This window comes from Corvus moneduloides, chromosome Z (genome assembly GCF_009650955.1).
Source record: "Corvus moneduloides isolate bCorMon1 chromosome Z, bCorMon1.pri, whole genome shotgun sequence".
NCBI classification, from domain to species: Eukaryota; Metazoa; Chordata; class Aves; order Passeriformes; family Corvidae; genus Corvus; species Corvus moneduloides.
The window spans coordinates 34,204,139-34,225,878 of record NC_045511.1 but is presented as its reverse complement, the minus strand read 5'-3'; the positions used below and the strand labels follow the sequence as shown (position 1 = coordinate 34,225,878).

Below are 21,740 nucleotides of genomic sequence, written 5' to 3'. Positions count from 1 at the left end.
CCGAGCAGCGGCAGACCTACATCTTCCTTGACCTTATGTTTGGTACTAACATACCTACAGGAGTTTTTCTTGTTACTCTTGACACCTTTTGCCAGTTCAAACTCCAGCTGAGCTTCTTCCATCCTAAGCATATCTCTGCGTAACTGAATGCTTTGGAAGTCTGTCCCATTTTCCAAGGTCGAATAAACAAAAATATAAAAAGGATATTCAAGAGATTAAAAAACAGAATTTTTTTTTTTCCAGAATAAAAATGAATATTCAAATCTAATGTTTAAAAGGTACAGAACACACAAAATAAATTTAGAATGTACTGAATATGCTATACTGTATTCCTAAATATTTTCAAGATTTTAGATTCAAACTGACTCTATCAATACTTATGAATCAGTTACTAATTCAGAACATTAAGAAATGAAACATTGTCTCTTCAAGGATCATATATTTTGCTAGTGAGATACAAGAGATCTGAAAGTTAAGGATAAAAAGGGAAAAAATAGTACCAAAATAGCTACTAAACAAAGAACTGCTAGCAACTTGCTTCTGAGGATCAGCTTCTTTTATGAGTACTACTGAAAGGAAGATCTTACAAGCCAGTACAACTTCCTCTACATTTTCTGTGCTCTGAGATTTTATATTTAGGTTTTAAATCACACATGCATGTAACAGGTAAAATATATCAAAAGACCATGTCCTCAAAGAATAACCTGTAAAAGAATAATGTACTGTTGGTAAAACATGGCTTTGCATACCACGCCCCTCCTTTTTCTTTTTTTTTTTAGTTTTCTAATTCATTAAGGATAGATTAAAAAAACTAAGATTCACATTAACTTTGCCCATGCTGCAGAATACCTGGAAACTTTTCAATGAGGAAAGAATCCCACAAAATTTATTCTAAGTTTATTCAAACTCTCTCATGTTCTCATACATATTTCCTTTTTCATACATACATATTTTTCCTTTCTAATTATTTCTTAATTTGAAGGTAAACAGACATGATCATCACTTCTATGTGGCAAACATAACTTGGATGGCTATATTTTTGTGCAGTTCTGTTGTGGTGTAACCCAAGCCGGCAACTAAGTATACCACACAGCCACTTGCTCACTGCACCTCCCTTGCCAGTGGGATGGGAATGAGACTCAGAAAGAGCTGAGATAATGACAAGTTAATAACCAGAGTAAAATAAGAATAATCATCTTCATAAAAACAACAACAGCAACAGATGTAACAAAAAGACAGAGAAATGAAGGCCAAGGAGAAAAGCCACGTGGTGTGCAATGGCTCACCACTCACCCAGCCTGCCCCCCCAACAGCAATCAGCAGCTCCCAGCAACTGCCCCCAGTTTATAAACTGGGCATAATGTTCCATGGTATGAAACACCCCTTTGGCCAGTTTGGGCCAGCTGTCCTGGCTATGCTCCCTCTCAGCTTCTTGTGCACCTGCAAAGCCTTTGGATTACGGTAAGCACTACTTAGCAACAACCAAAACATCAGTGTGTTATCAACATTATTCTCATACTGAATCCAAACAACGGCATTGTACCAGCTACTAGGGAAGAAAATTAACTCTGTCCCACCCAAAACAAAAACCATGTAATGATTTCAACAAAGACAGGAAACAAAAAACACAAAGGTAAAGAAATACTAAGCAAGTGCGTAAAATCTTCTCATATAAAATGGAGAAGTTCAAAAGTTACATATAAGTATTCGGAACTCAACTTTCCAGATGCACAAAATGCTTAGAAAGTCAGCATCTGCAAAAATCCAAAATGATTGAAAAGTAGTATAAGGAAGTGCACATATGTTCATGGGCATTAGGAAGATATCTGAGTATGCAACATAAGGAACCAAAAAAGTAATACCAGAGCATTATCACGAGACCCAGCTATAACAGGGAATTAATATACTAAGAGCAGGCTCTAAAGTGCCAAAGAGCTACAAACAGTCACTGGCTGAAAACACAGACCTTGGCCTTATGCCTATCTAATTGGGTTATCTCTCAGCCTTTGGTACTGTTACACAAACATACTAAGGAGATTACGACATATTTTTCATAATTGCCTGTTAAATATCACTTTATCTAAGAAATCAGTTCACAATATATGGCTAAAGCACCTTTCATAACTAAAGAGTAACCATCTACTTTCAATTGTAGCCATTTGCTTTACTAAACAGCAACCATCAATCCTGTTGCACACCTGTACACACAAATCTTTGCAAACACCACCTGAACTGAGTACAAAGGAAAATGCATTTACATATAATGATAATAAAAAGACAGATGTATTCTAAATTTCAAAACAAAATGAGAAGGATGCTCACTGCAGTCATTTTGGTTGACAGAAAAACAATTTGGCTTGAAGGCTGCTATGTATATTTCCTATATAAATTAATAAAACCCTTTTTTTTCATGTATACTATATATTCCTGAAGTTATCTAAATGTGGATATCTGATTTTTAAGCCAAAATGGATATTGATATTCTTCCATATAAGATCAGCTATTAGCATGACTTGATACCTGCAGTTTTTGCACATATGCCCTCTGTGTCACAGAAGCATTCCTGAGAACCAAACTGTGAAAAACAAACAAAATGTCTGCAATCCTATATATTTAAGCCTGTGGCAAGATGCCAGTCCTAAACATTCCCTCTGGTAAGATGGCAGCACTATAGCTCCACTATAAGTTATCTTACATATCTTGCAATAATTTACACACAGATCAGCATATTTAAAGCACTATCTGCTATATCAGTTCTCATAAATAGGATATTTCAGAAAGTACAACTTCAGGGATAGAGGGGGGGAGGGTTGCCTAATTTTTTTTCTTTAAGCTTTTGAATTCTGAGACTTTGTGAAAGGTCCAGGTGCTAATTCACACAGGTTTCCACCTAAAATACAGGAATCCTGAATATAAACAACTAACTTCATATACAAAGGGTCTACAATCTTCTTCCAATGCCTATGCAAATTCAGACCAGATACAGATTAAAGTCAGCTGGCTTTTTTTCCATCCTGTGTGTTCAGCTCTAAATTTAGACACACACAAGAATATTCCTCCCGTTAACCTCTTCAGCTGAAAAAAAAAAAAAAAAAAAAAAAAGGCAGCTTACACCTCACATGTGTTTCCTGAATTCATCTTCACTTGCAGAAGCAGGGAAAAAAAGAACCATTATAAAGCTACAAACCCCACCTCTTTAAAGTCAATTTTTTCCCAAACACCAACCAGTTTTCTTTATGAAATTTCCATCATCCAGTAACTGCCTCAGTCACTCCCTAGTCCCTGTCCTCTTACAGCCATATTACAACAAGACTTCTTGCAGTTTCCTCCATGAAACATGAAATAGACCAGTTGTGCTGGTTTTGGCTGGGGTAGAGTAATTTTTTTTTCTTTTCGGCTGGTATGGGGCTGTGTTTTGGATTTGTGCTGAGCACAGGGTTGATAATATAGAGAGGTTTTTTGTTACTCCTGAGCAGGGTTTACACACAGCCGCAGTCTTGTCTGCTTTTTGCACTGCATGATGGCGAGGAGACTGGGGGTGCATCAGAGATTGGGATGGGACACAGACAGGACAGGGGACTCCAACTGACCAAGGGGGTATTCCAGACCGTGTGACATCATGCTCAGGATATAGAGTGTAGTGGGAGAAGGAGGAAGGGAAGGACATTTGGAGTGATGTCATTTTTTTTTCCAAGCCACAGTTGTACTTGATGTGGCCTGCCAAGGGCTGAACACCTGCCTGTCCATGGGAAGTGGTAAACAAATTCCTTTTTTACTTTTCTTGTGTCCAAAGCTTTTGATTTCCCTCTTAAACTGTCTTTATCTCAATTCATAGGTTTTCTACCTTTGACTCTTCCTATTCACTCCCTAAAATTCCACTGGTGAGGGAATGAGCAAGCAGCTGTGTGTGCTTAGTTGCCAGCTGGGGTTAAACCACAACACCAGTACTGGTGGAAAAGTACAAGGATGGGACAGTTACACGTTACCAAATAGTAAATTACGACATTATTTTTGATTCTCTGCTATGTGACAGTTCTGCTGAGTTCTGTCAAGCTAAAAAATAAGGAACCCCAGAAGACCAGCACAAAGGTTGCATAATTTTTGAATCTCAGATACAGAATCAATGGAGAAGATCCAGAAAGAGAAAATGGTGGTAGCAGTAGTGAAGGTCAGCTGGTAAGTGGCTGGGAACCACAACCACGGGCCTTTAAAACAATCAAATCATGACAAACCTGTGTGCTCCAAGCTTAGAATAATTTCTCATAAAATATCCCAGCTAAAGGACAAGATTGTGAGCTTACAACACACATCATGGTAAAGATAAGTATCAGCATTTAATAAAAAACAATGTATGTTGCAATTATTATTCAACACAGAGCTTTTTCTTTTAACAAAACCACAACAACAGCAAAAAGGCTTTTTCCTATACAACTTGTATTTCTGTGTTATTATGTTATTTCCACAACAAGCATTACAGAAGTACTTCTTTAGTCATTCTGGTAGTCTGAAAATTCAACTTCAACTTCCCCAAACAACTCTTCATTTTCAAATTCAACCTTCACTAGGAGAACTTCTACATTAAACATAACTGAATTCTTATACAGAATAGCAAAGTTAAAGTCTGACAGCCACAACAGCTGTATTTTTGCCCTATTATTTATCTCCAACCTAATTGTGGAATTATTAATTGTGACTTCTATTTATTCTACATCTTCCATAACAAAATCCTCTGAACAAATCAGCACCAAAACTAAAACTAATTTACTTACTAGAATAATCACATATGGCTATTCTAACACCACTACTACTGAAAAAGATAGCATTAATGTAGTACCATATCTCATTTGTATCAATTGCAATAGCTTTGCAGTAAAGTCTGCTAACATCAAATCCCTATAATAACAACTGACACACAGTTTTCTATCTTCTGATTCATTAGAAAGCATTCCCAAAACTTGCTAGTGGTGAGACTCTTCATCCTTCTTCTCAAACCTTTAAGGAATATTCAGACCAAATATTCTTAGTAAGTAGTACTAAGCCTTTCAACACAAAAAAAATATGAACACACCCAAAATTCTCAGCAACCTGTTTGCTCCACTTTGATTTCTAGTAAATTCAGTAATCAAAAAAAGACATTTCATAGCACTATCACAGATGACTGGCTCAAATATTTTGCATATACTGTATATCTGACCATGGCAGATATGGGGTTTTAAGATTAAAAGAAATCGATACTGATGGGGTTATCTTTTTTGATTAGCAGTAAGTACAAAAATAGTTAACTAACAGCACACCCAGTTTTATGAGCTGTAAACAGAAAAGGAGGAAGTGTGCTATGTGGTAAAAAAGAGAAAGTCAGAATTTCTTCTAAAGAAGTCCTGAAGTCATTATTCAAGCATAAATCCTATTAAAGAAAGGAGGAGTTTTTCTTGAGAAAAACCACTATTTGAACTGCTAGATCACTTGAATGCATTTCACATCGGTGAAAGTCTTTTTCTTCTTTTTCACTACCCTTCATTCTTTCCCTTGATTTCACAGGCATCACCCAGTATCTCTTTGGCTTTTTTTTTTTTTTTTCCAATGGTCTGTATTAGTCATGATGGTATAGTAGCTGTAAACTTCCCACAGGTCAAGATTCAATGAAACTGAATTCCGTGCTGCTACGCAGCAACTGATACTTTCGGTGGAACTTTTAAAGAAGCTGGTAAATAATACATGCAGTATATGAAACAACAGACACATTGTAAGGAATATCTGCAACAATAGTCACATTCTGTTGCCTCCAAATTACAGAATGACCATTCTCTACATACATCAGACTTCAAACAAACTTGAAGAAAGACTTGAAGTAATGGCCTTAGAAAGATTATGAGGCGAAAACTGAGTTTGACTAGAAACCTTTTCAAGATACACTAGGTAAGAAGAACAAGGATTTTTGTGGGAAAACCCAAACTGGAGAAGAAGCACCTTCCTGGTTAAAGATATAGAGCTCAGCATTGGCCATTCTAGGTCTACTCAAAAAACTTAGGCCAAAAAAACCGCAAAAAAACAAACAAACAAAAAACCAATGGAACACCACCATTAAAACGGCTGCCATTCCTGCACCAGCATCTCTGGCTCACATTGATACTGGGACAGCACTCAAGGCCAAAGTCTTGCCTTTCTACACAGTAGAATGTGTTCCTCCATGTGAAACTAAGGACAAGTAAGTATTTGAGCCATGAACAGGAACATCTCTTGATTATTCTTTGTTCACACAAAACTCAGAGATGCAAACAGCAGCTGCAATTCTATTTGTCAGTATACCAAGTTACACAGTTCGAAAGCAGTACTTCCCCTTACTCCCAGTGTCCCCAAAGGCTTCAAACTGACTCAGAAAAATAAACCAAAGAGCTTGCAAATAGCAAAATTTTCCATCCATTGAATATATTTTCAGCACCAATATTGCAAACTCAATTCTATCTTCTAAGGACTTGCTATTTTAAAATACTTCAGAGATATTTGATCTCCTCTATTTTTAAAGACCATCCAACAGACTTGGCAGCAAAATTACCCTAGAGAAAGAAAGGAAGGGAAAGGAGAGCCAACACGGGAGTGTTACCTGCCATCTGGAGGGGTTTACCAAATTAAACAGATTGGTGATATTTGCACCCAGAGCTCAATCACTTAAAAAGCATGTCCATCCACTTGCATTCAGTAAGTTCCAGCTGGTAACAGGAACCCCATAAAGAAATCTTAAAATAAAAAAATATTAATTTAGATCTAAATTTCTTATACCCTACAAAACCCTGATGCTTCACTATTAATATAAACTACATACATTAGATTGGAAGATGCTGAGGGAAATTGTAGACAATTAATTACCTATCTGTTGACAGACAACAGACAACAGAAATTTTCAGTTCCTTGAAGTTGCAAAAAAAAGCTCAAATTCTAACTAAAAATTAGATAAAAGAATGCAAAAGCAGACATACAGGATGCTAAACTGGTAACTGGAACCAGTGGATAAACAGATGATGAGGAACATAAGTGGTTTTTGTGGCAAAGTTATGTAACAAGAAAGAAAAGCGCATACCCTAAGAGAAGTTCAAGGCAAAGTCATTACAATCTTGGGGGCACCCAGTGAATACAACAACCAGAGACCCCTCTAGACAACCCTCTAGGATCATAAAAGGACTTCCAGTAGGAGGTGGATGCATGTAAACCAGTTCTAGGAAAAGTGATGTTTATATATTACCTAGGAAGTATGCTGTAATGAATATGTATGATCACGATGGAATAAATACCCTGCTGTAAAGTTTCATGACACACATTCAATTAGAGGAAAAATCCTCTGAATGTGTCCAGAGCTGCAATAAAGAATGCCTGCTTTCTAATACTTCAAATTGTGTTACAAAGTTCATTCTTAGCCAATTTCAGTATCGCTGAAGCTTTTTATCATTTATTAATATTGGAGAAACTGCATTTTGTTACAACAGGCATGATCTGACTAAAAGTCACAGCTTTTCTTTTACTTATTAATTTGGTGCAAGACAAAAGAGGAGTTGCCTGATCTGTATAAACAGAAGTACCCATGTACTTCTATTTATTAAATCACACACATGGAATCAGTGCTTAACTAGGAAAAAAAGTAAAAATTTTACAAGGAAAAAAATCAAAGCAGAAAGTTCAGAATTTCTTAATTTTCATATTATCTATACTACTTTTGCAAATAAATTCTCTGTTTTAATAAATTTTTAAATGTTCAAACAAATGCCCACAGATTGCACATTGAAAAAAAATCTACGTACAAAATTCAAACCATTTTCACTGCAGACAGGTATCTAAATTTTCCTACATCACTTCACGAACATATTACAAAGGTAATGTTACATATGCATACATATAAGCAACTCTATGCTACATTTATGTAAATTCAGTTACTTTTTTCTCCTTCAGCTTTCAAGCTGCACATTCAATTTAGATGCCACCGAAAAAAATCTTTTAGTGAAGTATATATACAACAAAGGTATTCTTAAAGTAAACCAGTGTCAGCTGCAGGCAAAGACATGAGAAGAGAGTAAAATATTTTAATTATTGGAAGCTTTTCTTTGTATTTTTGACAATTAAGACACATATATAGCTGCATTATACCCAATTCTAAGCCATTTATAAAAGCAGATGTGAAACTAACTGTTGCAAACATCTTAAGGCGAAAATTTTATAGATTCAGACATGTCTAAGTACCTCTACTACATAACAGTTTTATTCTTTTCAAAAGCAAATGGGAAAGAATTATTTACCATGTAATGACTATTTTTGCCATGTGTTGCGCACATGTATTCTATTTCCAGCACACTACCACCAAGCACATGACATCAGATTATTTTTGCCAGCAGGTTTTCTCTGCCAAGGATATAAATGGCTAAGCAAGCTCAGTTCCCTCACCAATAAAGAAATCAGGTGCCACAGGCACTTAGTACTCCAGAGAAACGCGTTAACTCATACCGTACACTGTGACAATTTACCCCAGAAAACCATGAGGAAAACTAGCATCCTTTCTTCACAAATCAATATGACAAATACCCACAGATGTGAAATGAGCATTTCAAATGGAAGAGACTACTCAATTTGATTTAATATTTATGGAAGAGATCTGGGCCTTAGACACTGCAGTGGAAAGTCAAATGTTCAGAGGTACATAACAGAAATTGAAAGGAATTAAGTTCCTCATCTAAGAACAAATGCATTTACCAGGGCCTAGCCAAATTTATCTTACCAATTTAGTATGATTAGGGCTAATCAATAATCCATAACTTCCTGTTAAAGTGATCTTCACATGGTTTTAGTCCCTTTAAAACCACAAAGTTTTAAACCATTTTACGTGGATCATAGATGAGTGAGTGTAAGTTCTGACAAAAAAATGGATCCATGAGCACACTTTGCTTTCTTTCAACTAAGATTTGAAGAGTGAAAATTACATGAACTAAAATAGCTAGACTCCACCATAGTCATGTTAAAACAGGTCTTGTATCATGAAATCAAAGTACTGTTTAGGCTGGAAAAGACCTTTCAGATCATCAAATCCAATCATTCACCTAGCCCTTGTCCCTAAGTGCCATATCTACACACCTTTTAAATACCTCCAGGCATCTTGCTGGACTCAACCAATTTGTTCAACACCCCTACTAACCCATTACAACCACCAAACCATGAACAACTTGCTATTACAAAAAGACAGATTTCTACCTAATATAGTCCTCTGTGCTTTCCAATCAATTACTTAAAACTCTATTTAAAATATGCAAAGTTGTCTTGGAAATCTAAAAATGTATTTATTACCAAGAGAGAAATTAATTTGAAAAGATAAAGTTCCTGAATTGTGTTAATGCCAGTTATGATACTAACCCAGCTCTCAAGACATCTAAAAAAAAAAAAGTGAAAAATTAAAGGTTTTCATTCTTAAACAACTTTTTCTCCACTCCAAAATTTGAAATTAAAGGCTTAAAGCAAAACCACATTGCTGATGCAGGTCTATAAAGAAAGACAGTCAAACAATATTTCATAATTCAGGAATATATCTCAAATTCATAATCTAATACCTAATATTCTAAGGTGCTGCAATTCCAGACTCCAAGAAAAAAATGCAGCATGTGAAGCATTGAGAATAACAACACCCATAAATCATCTCTCAAAGTTTGTGTAACTGCTAACCATGATGAGTTAGAGGTACTGAAAGAATCTTTTTCCAAAACCTGGGTTTCTACCAGAAGAGGGATAAAGGTACTTTTGGATTAAAAATAGCTAAGGAGCAGCTCCCTAAATACCAAGTTCTTAATTAAGAATTCACCACTGTATTCTGAAAATAAAATGGGGAAAAAGAATAACCCTCTAGGGCTGCAACACCTGTCAGAACAGGCTTAAAGTGACTTCAAGCATCCCTGTAGCAAAGCTAAAAAGGAGTACAGTAGCAATATAGCAATGTTGGTATTCATTACCATACAGGACATTTTTGGAACTAATCCAGCTAATGACTCCAGATTTCATTTTTCATGTCATACAAAGCCATAGTTTTGCACTGCTTGACTGTGGATAACAGGTAAGCCCCCACCCAGTTGCCTTCTCACTGCACAGCAGGATGGAGAAATGAAAAGAACGGCAAAAGCAGTGGGGAGGGGGACCCACCTTGCACGTTGAGATAAAAGCAGTTTAATAAGTACAAGGAGAAAAAAGAAGAAAACAAATGATGCAAAAGCAGTCATTCCCCACCAGCAGAACAATGTCTCTCCAGTCCTGAGCAAGGTCTATTTTGGAAAAACAACTACCCAATTTTACTGCTGAATGTGATGTCATATGTTACGGAATATTCCCCTGCTCAATTCAACTTGGCTGTGCCAGCTGTGTCGCGCCCCAGCCTCTTGCTTACCCTCAGCTGACTGACTGGCACAGTGAGAAGCATAGGGGACCTTGATGTTGTGCAAGCACTGTACAGTGACAACTAAAACACTGGTGTCTTTTCAACACTGTTCTGGTCACCAATCTGTAACACAGCACCATATGGGCTGCTACATGAAAATGAACTCTAAACCAGACATGCCCAATACAAGTTTTAAAGATAAGACCACTAGTAATTAATACATTTGTTAGTACACACATCAACCACAGAAAAAAAACTCAAATACTTCAAAATAGCTACAGAGAGGTACAGAAATCTGAAAGCTGATATATACAAGGTTATCAGAGGACTCATTTGAACTGTCCTGTGGCTTCAAAGAGCTTAAAGTTTAGATATTCAGTCAACAGTTATCTAGTTTTAATACACCTGCAGGACACAGACTATAGCTTGCTCAAAGATGACAAATTATACCACACTAATATTATTTCTGAACAGGAGAATCTCAAGAAGACTTTACTCACTTCCACGGAAACAAAACTGATCAGATACAGCAGCCTCCCCACTAGTCTACCCTACCAAATCAAAGACTTCAGCAGCACTGAATTCCACAGTCCTCTCATTTTGATCCACACACAAACATCAGAAGCAGTCTGGTGACAGTTATGCAAGTTTCCAGTTAAATCTTTCTTTATGACAGTCATCTACATATCTCTAACATGTAAGCAATTATGGGAATTTTTTTACATGGTGTCATGTATGTCAATAATCTTCTAATTACATGCTTCAATGATACAAGATAAAAAAGGAGGGGAAAAAAAAGTGTGATGCATATCAGTACCTATACATGAAATTCAATACAACTCCCAAGCAGTCCTAAGCAGTACCACAAGGACTACATACCAAAAGTCAAATCCAACTGTAACAAGGATATGAAATACAGGAATTCATCTACTTATGCAACCTAGAAAATATGGCTTTGGATAAACCTGATAGAAATAGTATAGAACAATTGTTTTTAAACCAAAAATTAAAAGCATTGCACTTGCAGCACATACATAGCCATTAAAGATACATTTCCAAGCAGCAAAAGCTGCAACAAGCCAGCAACATCACCAAAGACATCTGTGGACCAAACCCTTGAGAAGCATATTAAAAAAACGACAAACAAGTACAGAGGAAAAGCATTTCTGATTATTCTCTAAATACTTATGTAAAAGATTTTATATATTTTATATCCAGAAAGCAGAGCCTCTTTATTAGAGAAAATGAGAAGACAAGTTGTTCAACAACCTAGAGACAACCACTGCAGAACACAGTTTTCCCAACATAAATGTTCTGCATCCATCCAGTATTTTTTTCATATTAATTTAGTCTGTAAATCAACTCCAGAAAAGATTTCACTATTTGAAAACTCATTATAACATTATAAGTAAGGTCTGTATGTGTGTTTCTCTCTTCTGGGTACTCAGGTGAGGTACCCCAGTGAGGTACCTTTCATTGATTCATAATCATCAAGATGTCACTTTTATTTAAATCCTGGGATGTGCTGAAGGTGCATATCGCAGATATTCACCGTTCCTGCCTGTGTCAAGTTTGGACAGCAAGTCACTACAAATGTGTACTCTGGAGACTTCTGTATCATTTCTGTAACAATCCAAAAGATGAGCATTGTGTCAATTTCAAGCATCTCAAGAAACTTCAGAAGTTCTCCAGTTGTTCAGGATCCTACTTGATTTACTTATTTGTAAGCTATATGGTTATATTTATTTTCATTCATTAAATGACTTCAGTCATTTGGTTATAAAAGTCTTAGCTGTGAAGTTAGACTCCAACCCACTATTTACCATTATAAAAAGCAAGCTGCACCTCCAAAATTTTTACTCCACATAATATAAACAAGATGTAGGAAGGGAACTCAAATATGGCCAACTGTTTCCTTCAGACATTTGTCTCCCTAGGTTTTCTACACAGCTACTCAGAGGATACCCTGAGCACAACTCTGACTGCCATATACAGAATCCAAACAAATAAATTTCTCTTATCACCAATATATTTATGCTTTATAACTACTTCTCCAGACATAACAAATTACTTTGTATCTAATATTTCAATTTAACAATTTTAGACATTCAAATTGATCAATTTTCCCCATGCTTTTATAATTTTTAATGGCTTTGGTAAAGTCATTCCTTTTCTTGTTACCCTCCTCTGGATAAAGAGCTAACCTAATACCATTACCTCAGAAATATATATTTTACCTAGAATTTAGCAAATATTTTAGGTGGCTTTCACTGGAAAAAATATTTCCAGAAAATACCACATTTGTTGCGTGCATTTGTTGCAATGGACTAAAAGCCTAGAACAATTTGTTAAACTATTAAAACAGAAAACATTTTTAAAATATTATTTTGTAATCAGTAAGTAAAACTTACAACACCCTCACTGTGTTCTCCAATAGCCAAAGATACACCTTAATTCTGCTTGTGTACTTCCCAGAACACATAAGCCAGCTGAATGACACCAAATATAGTATAGTCTTCTGTTCCTCAAAATTAGTTCTAAAGAAAGATATCCATCGCATAAAATAATCCCAGATTTCAAGTACCTGAAGTAGGTGCTGTATTTCCATGTAACTGTATTAGAGTCCAGCCTTTGGTAAATATTATACTAGTAAAACACCAGCCTGATCAATCAAATTAGGTAACTCTCTACAAAATGTTGAATCTGTTTGGCAAAGCTCACTACACAACCAGAGGACCAACTCAGACAGGTTCAGATCTTTTTAATAAACTTTAAGTAATAGCATGGATCTCAACTTCAAGATGGCTTCAACTCTCCTGAGGAAGGAAAAAGAAGAATGCTTGTATTATTGGAATAAATAAACCTTTACATTTCCATTTTTTATCAGATGTCACAAGCCACAAAAGAGAAGGAATGGTCAGATATTCTGTTTCATCAACTTCAAAAAGCAAATCTCAAAATTGCATCAATCAAGGAAAAATACTGCTAAAAAAGATGACTCTCTAGCTGGAGCTCATAATTTATCCTTCCACTTATGGCCTGATCTAAAATTTGGTTTTTATTTTGTGCTCACAAATCACAGTAAGCTACGGTCTACAGCTCATTCAAGACCAAAAAAGGAAGAAAAATGGCATGGAAATATCCACAACTAGCATCACAGCTGATTACCTCCAATTAACAGAAACTTTTTTTTTTTTTTTAAGTTTTATGCTATGGCAATATTAGCTACGAATAAAGTTGTCTCTACTTCCACTAGACCCTTAGAAATATTTGACACAGGAGACAAGTACACGGTGGTTGGAAGTACTTTCAATTCAAACTGTCTGTATTCAGTGAAAGAATGGAATCCCTCTGAGACAGAAATGTAATGTTTTTATAAATTGCTCCTGGTACTAAAAGAGTAACTAAACTGAAGTTGTCATTAGAGAACTTCAAAACTAGAGGACACACAGTATTTCATACACAACTCTTCAGAGCACACGATATAGGAAGAGAGAGTCATCTAAACATATGTCATGCACAAGCCTTAAGAAAAAAATCCTGCACCTCAAGTAAGGGATGGAAAAAGAACAAAGCAGTTACATACTTAGTCGCTTCTGCTGAAGTTATTCCACTTTAGCTTCTGTACCATACTTATTATACAGCTCTGGTCACTACTCACTCAATTGGAGAGAAATCTTTCTGACTACTTTTATTTTAGACCATTTTTTATACAAGAACCTCTGAGACTTTATATAACCAATCCACTCTCAATTTCACAGCTCTTTAAGAATAAAGGTCTTGCCTCAATCTCACTTTGAAAAATCCATAATAACTGGATGTGGTAGGTTAACTCAGGCTCTCTGCCAGTTCCCTTCCTCAGTAAGATAGGGAAGAAAATATAATTAAAAGCTCATGGATCAAGATAAAGACGGGGAGATCACTTACTTGCTACCATCATGCACAAAACAGAATGGACTTAGGAAAGATAAATTTAATTTATTGCCAATAAAAGATAGATAGTGAGAAACAAAAACCAAAATAAATCCATCTTCTCCCCACTGTTCCTTCTTCCTTTTTTCCTGGCTTAACTTGATTACTAACTCCCCCATCTCTTCCCACTGCTGTGCAGAGCAAGAGGGAGGGGGGAATGGGGCTTGCAATTAGACCATAACACTTCATCCCTGCCACTCCTTCCTCCTCACTCTTTTTCCCTGTTCCAGCACAGGATCCCTCCAAAACAGAACAGACTTTCCCAGGACTTCCCATGGGAGACATAGTTCTTCAAGAACTTCCTCAGCATGGTCCTTTCCACAGGGCACAGTCCTTTAGAAACAGACTTCTCCAGCATAGGTCCCTCATGGGCCACAACTGCCAGAACATCTGGTCCTGTATAGGCTGCTCTCCATAGGTCACAGCTCTTGCAAGGAACCTGCTCCTGACTGGGCTCTTCATGAGCTGCAGCTTCCATCAGGCGTGTCCACTTGCTCCAGCATGGCATTCCTCATGGCCTGCAGTGTGGACATCTGCTCCAGATTGGTCTCCCATGAGCTCCAGGGTGACAACCTGCTTTGACATGGTCTTGTCCTTGGGCTGCAAGAGAATCTCTGCTTTGGCACTTGGAGCACCTCCTCCCCTTCCTTGCTACTGATCTGGGTGTCTGCATGGCTGTTCCTCTTGCATTTTTTTTCTCACTCTGCCCTCATGGCTGCTGCACATGGTTCTTTACAATTTCTAATATATATGTTATCACAGAGGTGCCACCAGCATCACTTAAAGACTCAGCATCGGGCAGTCAAGGGTCTGTTTTCAAAATGGCTGCAGCTTGCTCTGTTGAGTACCAGGACAACTCCTGGTCTCTTCTCAGAAAGGCCCATGTGAACTGAATACATTGGTTTAAAAGCTCTATTCCCAACTAGAGAACAACTCTCAGAAAGCTGAACAAATGAAAACCAAGGTCTATAATTTTCTCAAGTAAGGTATTGCAATGACCAGTGAGAAGACAGACAAGTGATTCTTAGCTTAAAATTTTACAGTTGATTAGATGCTGATTTGAAGACTGCACTGTTAAGTACAGTCCCACCCAATTTCCTATCACGTTCCTTGTACCTGCTTCCTCATCAGGAATGGATCAGTCTTTTGGAAATTAAAAAAAATGAACATAGCTAGATTTTCATATTCTTACTGAAAAACTTCCTGGAAAACTCTTATTTGCATTTTTTAGCACTGAAAAATCCACTGTCATTCCAATTTCTTCTGGGATTTAGTATGTGTTGTCAGGGTAGAAGGTAGAGGAGCATTTGGAGTTAGCTTACTGAGGTAATTCCAAAAGAAAGATTTTTAAACCAGTTTTTCTTACAGGGATTTTTTTCTGTATATAGACTAGAGGATCAAACCACAATCCTAATTGCACTCTTTACTGGCTCAGTTGTTCAACTTGTGCTCTAGATAATCATGACAGGAATTAGTCATTCCAGAAAGACAACAACAAAATTAAGAAGCAAAATCATCTGTCGAACAAATGCAAGCTGTAGAATCCAAAGGTAACAGATGACTGTGCACACACTCAAGACAGGGCGGCTGCATGGCTGACCAACCTGACGCATTTCACGTCACTGATGTTGCTCTAGGAAAAATGCAACTCTCATTGAGCCTAATAGTCTACAGGCAGCTAACATCACTTGGAGTCTGAACACTGGTGAAAGCTTAGAATGAGAAAGAGAAAAGAACCTAGCTACAGCCTTCATCAAAAGGCATTTATTTGGGAAAATGAAAAGTACATATAGCAACAGAAATTCAGAAGACACTAACACATTTTCATGTGTGATCTGAATGCTCAAGAGGGAAGAGCAGAGTAATACACAAACTCTCTTCTCAGTTTCTGGTGCAGGCGCTGGAATCTGGACAACCAAGTATGTTCCGGGAAAGTATACACTTTCTCCTTGCTTGTTTAACAGAGACTGCAAGAAAAAAGGAGACTACACCCACAGTAATACCTCCCTACTACTCCTGCTAGTTCTATAAAAATAAGAGTAGGTCAAGTACTTGAGACCTGTTATGAAACTCCTCTACTCTTCCACATCAAAACCCCATAAACAAAGAAGTCTTCAAGGATCTGCTCTACCCGGCTTGTCTGCTTCATAAACTTCTGCCAGAAAAACTTCACCAGCTGGAAGTGGCAGCTGGGAATTAGACTCCGTACAGCCAATTTAACCCTGGAAACAAAATTCTGATGCAGACAATTTATGCCAACAGGAAAAGCATTTGGGCTGGCTTTACTCACACCACAGATTCAAATGGTGAATTTTTTCTGGCAGAGAGATTACTTCTGCTTTTCCAAGAAGGGAATTGGCCAAGCTGCAGCAACTTTTAGGTCAAAGTGGTTTAAAGAGCTCAAATACCCAAATTTTTCAAACTGACTTGAAAGCCTGTTACAACAACAGCAAAAAGTTAACTGTCTGTATTCTGATATGTCTCAAAGATTTTTGAAATAAGGTCTCCAAAGAACATTTTTCAAATATGTCAAGTAAAAATTTTTCCAAAGCTCTCTTTGTAGGCACACATATACAAAGCAAATAACCCATCAACCTCACAACCTCTATTTCATACAGTCCAGATCACTTTGAAAAAACAATACTGAAGAGAGACTGTTCTAAACACACTCTAAACAAAGTCACTACAAAAGTCTCAAAAAGTTACAAGATCTTTCCCCAGAAAGCTCTCCCAACTCTCTCACGCAAATCAAAATCCAGGAGCAGCGTGTTCCTCTAGTCCTTCTTCTCCTTTATGAGATACTAGGATTTTTTCTTGTATCAACAGATGAGTGATGGATGCAGGGAAACTGACAACAACTCACACATGAATTATTAAGAGAAATGATCCCTGACTGGATTTGGACAGTGAGGGTTAAGCAACTGTCCTGGTTGTTCAGGCACCAGAGGAACTACCCTGAATGGTGAATCAGTAGCAAGGGATTTTATTTAATAGCATGAGTTGTAAACTGAACCAACGGACTATGGGCCAGTAAGTTACTGCCTGAGACAAATACATGAGGAGTATGTTTTTTCAATGCCTTCTTGACAGGACATGAAAAGAGTGCTGGAGGAACATGACAGTACCAAGAAAAACAACAATACAATGAACAGCAAGCGAAAAGTTGGAAGGAAAAGAATATAAAAAGCATCTTTCTTTAATCACTATAACCATCAACATATAAAACTGTTTAAAAAGGGAAGAATATTACCTGATCTCAAACATCCATAGTTTTCAATTGCAACATATAGCATAATCCCTATTTCATGCCATCAAATACACTGACAAGAGTGGGTGAGGTGGGAAAAAGTAGGAGAAAACAGGAGACCTAGAACCATGCAGCAGTCTTCAGTTTCAGCCAAAACATTTCCCAAGGTAAATTCTATTACAACTAGAAGTTCTATAAATATTATTTTAGCTTTTATTCAAAGCCTTAGAAAATTGAACAACAAAAGCTTTAAGGTGCAGTATTAGCCTGTTCAACTCTTCAGACCAAAATCATAATCAAACACTATCTGAAAAACCAAAAGAAGTACTCTTAAGCAGTGTATTTTATTTGTATCTTTTTTTTGACCTCGTGTAGTTAAAATCAGAAGAAGCTCTAAGATTGTCTCCAGAATTACCTTGATTGAGCAGGGAGGTTGGACCAGATGACCTCACTGAAGTCTCTTCCAACCTTATCCATTCTGTGAACATACTGACACAAAATTAGGTTTTGCAACAACTTGTGGATACTGCCTCCTCTCTTCCTCACAGTACCATATCACCCAACACAACTGTGCATTCTTACTTCTAGAAATATCTTGAAGATGAAAAAGCCTAAAAATCTGCTCACAAAAAGTGCCTCAGTAATATCACTAATATACATATGTTAAAATTATATTAATAATGAAAAATCAAGCTATTCAAACTGCCTATGTGAATGTAATTTGGCCCCTTGTGTGAACACAGCACAGCCCATGACTACTTGATCACAGACACTTTACCCATAGCACACCTGCTTTATTCCATGCATAAGCCTATGCCCTCCTCAAGAATGGAACACTGTCGGGAAATAAAAAGATCCCTGTACAGAGTATTCACCTGCTTTAGCTGCAGAATGGGGCAAGCACTCAGCCACAACTTACATAAGCTAGGACTGGTCTCACATGTTCACTCCAGAAAAGCCAATACCTTACTTATTTGGTTTCAGATGGAGAAAGAAAGGAGCCAAGAAGTGACTCAGTGCCAGAGCATTTCTAATGGAAGCACAAGAAGCCATGATAGACGTAATTACTCACAGACACAGTCTACGCATAATCATAGACATCCTTAACACCAGACACGCAAGTCTTTGACTTCTGGGTGTCCCTTTTGATCAGTGCTAGAGCATTAATGAGGAATTTTCTGCACCCATGGATGTATGAAGTATTAAAAAGGAGACACAAAGAAAAGAGTAGGTGAAGACTCAAAGTGAATTTTTGTGCAGAAATGAAGGAGTAGGTTTTCTGGCACATCTTTACATACTTTTATACAACTCCAGTTTTGTCCCACTCCCATTTCACCACGTGAAAATTCCGTAACTTGAAATCACCCAAATCTACATCAGGCATCAACAGAGTTCAAATCTTTTAATCATCCACACTGTTACTTTGTGAAAAATGGTTGGATGTCATGTTTTGTGGACTAGGCCTTAGAAGGAAACAAGACACTTGGCTTGTGGCTTTCACAGATATTTGTTGATAGCTAAGGAATGTCAGGATTTAACAATCTTAGACTTCATTCCACACATAAAAGGGAACTACATTCTAGGACAAAGTTTCCCAATATGCGGTCTGTAAAATATCAGATGGTGGTCCAAAAAATAATCATAAAAGTGTATTTTTAAAAGCATACATTCCCTTACATGTTAGCAAGAAAACATTACTGGGGAAATATAAAGAAATAAAAACATCCCAGGTTTAGCCTAACTAAATAGCACTACAAGGCATACGAAAATGTGACATTTCACAAGATGATCCTTGCATTTTTTAAGGAAATTAAATGTTCTTGAAGCAACACATTCTCCTTTAACATTTAAGTTTGAAAACACTTTCTTCTGTTCTACTGAATTTTCTGAGTCCCCTCCAGAAAATGCCTTCTTTACATCCAGTATGTTCCTCTCTTCATCTTACTTCCCTAAGCTGTTAACCTGTTTTTTCCAGATCTCACTATGCTTCCTCTATTATTATTCTCTTTAGAGACACCCATTAAAGTCACCTAATGAAGCAATCCATCCATCCACTGTGCACTTTTTGCCTATTTTCATTAACAAACTCTGCCTCAAGTATTCTGGTTACCACTGTTGGAACATTCATTATTTCACTTGTTCAGCTACAGGAATCTCCTCTCTTAGGAACCTCGTTTCACCCATCACTATTTTAAAATTACAGACACCTAGTTCACACCCTATCTCAACTGTCTGGTTTAAGATTCATATATAGCTACCCAGCCCTTGTCTTTCACAGTCTTCTTTTCAGGATTAATTTTCTTTCCTAATGTCCTTATATCTTCTTTATTGTTATGTGCTAATACATACTCTGAATTGCTTGATTTTTTAAGCCAGACAAACAAATACCAATGACTATGTTAAATCTTAATACCAAAAGAGCTCTGACGAGACAGCTAACAAAGAATACTGGAGATGTACTTGGAGCTCACATGTACAGTAATAGTAGCATACCTGAGATAGTCTCCCTCAAAATCAGTATTTCTGCTCCCCTATTTCCGATACAACACTACTACAAAATTCAAGCATGTCAAATAAAAAACATCGTTAAAAAAACCCAACAGCCATGTTTTTATTTCAAGTACATAACATTTAACTTGAAACACCATTTGCATGTGTTGCTCTGATACTACATTCTTCATCAGTTTAAAAACTACAGTTTTTAAACCTTTTTTTACTGAGATGACTCAAACTTAAAACTTCTTGATTTAAAACAACATACAACCTTTAAATTAAATATGCTGATTAATATATATACATTTAACCTATGTATATGTATTACTAAGTACTGAATTGATTATTCCCTTTCTTCCAAGACCAGTATTTTCACAAGTCTTGTAAGTGACAGACTGTATCTGTGTGAGAACAGACTTACTAAAAGCAACAAAAAAGAATTTTAAATGCAACTAAGAGTGCTTAGGTATGTTACATATTTTAAAGATTGGAAAAACTGTTTTGCATCTAAAACTAAAATAATTATGTTATTTGGGTCTATCAAGCATAACTAAAGAAATGATCAGAAAAGTAAAATTTCAGAACTGATCTATTTCTTGACAGTTCTATTAATATATTAGAAACAACAAACTGTTCTACTTCTATTTCCTGTTTTCAGTTTCAAATGAATTTAAATTAAATTTGAATAAAGTAAGACTGGTTGAAACATTTTTAAATAAGAAGACTATTCACTTGGTATTCACAAAACATACTGCTGTATGAACTGATCTTGACATGTCAGCAAATTCTGTTTCCCAGCATCTGGCAGTTGAGAGCTTTTGCTTTTCTGAGCACTTTGGCAAGATGCATGTAACTGTTGGATATGTAGGCTGTGGTGTGTGCTTTTTGTTTGGATTTGTTTTTAATTTGAGAATACACTCAGCCTGCAGTAACATGTATATTCATAATGAAATTTTATGTTTACATATGTTTCTTTCATTAAAAGTTCAAGTTAATGCATTTAAATACAGGTTTGATACAGCTTTCTACAAAGCCTCTTTATATGGCCTCTAAAATTATTTGCACCTTACTCTGACATACCTACAAGAGCTTCTAGATAAATGAAATTATTTTTCACCATCATGGATAAACTATTATATATTCTGAAATACTTTATGACACAGAAAGAATAAACCAAATATTTGATTCATGTTAGCAATTGAGGAAAATCATACAAAAATGTTTTGTTTGCTACTGAGATACTGAGATCAATACATAAAAAAAACATGTTTCCTTGGAATCTGGGCCTTTTTTTTTTTTTTAATTTTTTTTTTTTATTTTTAGTGCAGTAAGAGAATACAGATTTCCAGCTTCTCAGGAAAATTAAGTTTGCATACCAGCACAGAATATCCCCGGGACTTCACTCCGGAATATAACAGTTCGTACTTTCTTATCAGATTTCAAAGCATCCACAGCTTTTGACATCTACAGAGAAAAGGAGGAAGGGCAATAACCAAACACTTTTTAAAGTGCTTCATTCCAATACTTCACCTTTATACTAAAAACTGTTCTTTTCACTTACCATTTTTACAAGATTTTTGCTAAGTGCATTCTTGGCATGAGATCTGTTTAATCCAAGCACCACAATTCCTG

At 36.5% G+C, this 21,740-nt stretch overlaps 1 protein-coding gene across 4 annotated transcripts in view; it reads right to left on the bottom strand.

Moving 5' to 3' along the window:
* The window catches only part of AUH (AU RNA binding methylglutaconyl-CoA hydratase), a 110,890-nt gene that overhangs the window by 79,898 nt on the left and 9,252 nt on the right, over positions 1–21,740 (bottom strand). For all 4 annotated transcript variants that reach the window (XM_032095737.1, XM_032095738.1, XM_032095739.1 and 1 more), the window contains exons 2-3: positions 21,670–21,737; positions 21,485–21,572 (exon numbers count right to left, since the gene is read on the bottom strand). In XM_032095737.1, the coding sequence (XP_031951628.1) occupies positions 21,485–21,572; positions 21,670–21,737 (156 nt within the window). The remainder of the gene's footprint in view (positions 1–21,484; positions 21,573–21,669; positions 21,738–21,740) is intronic.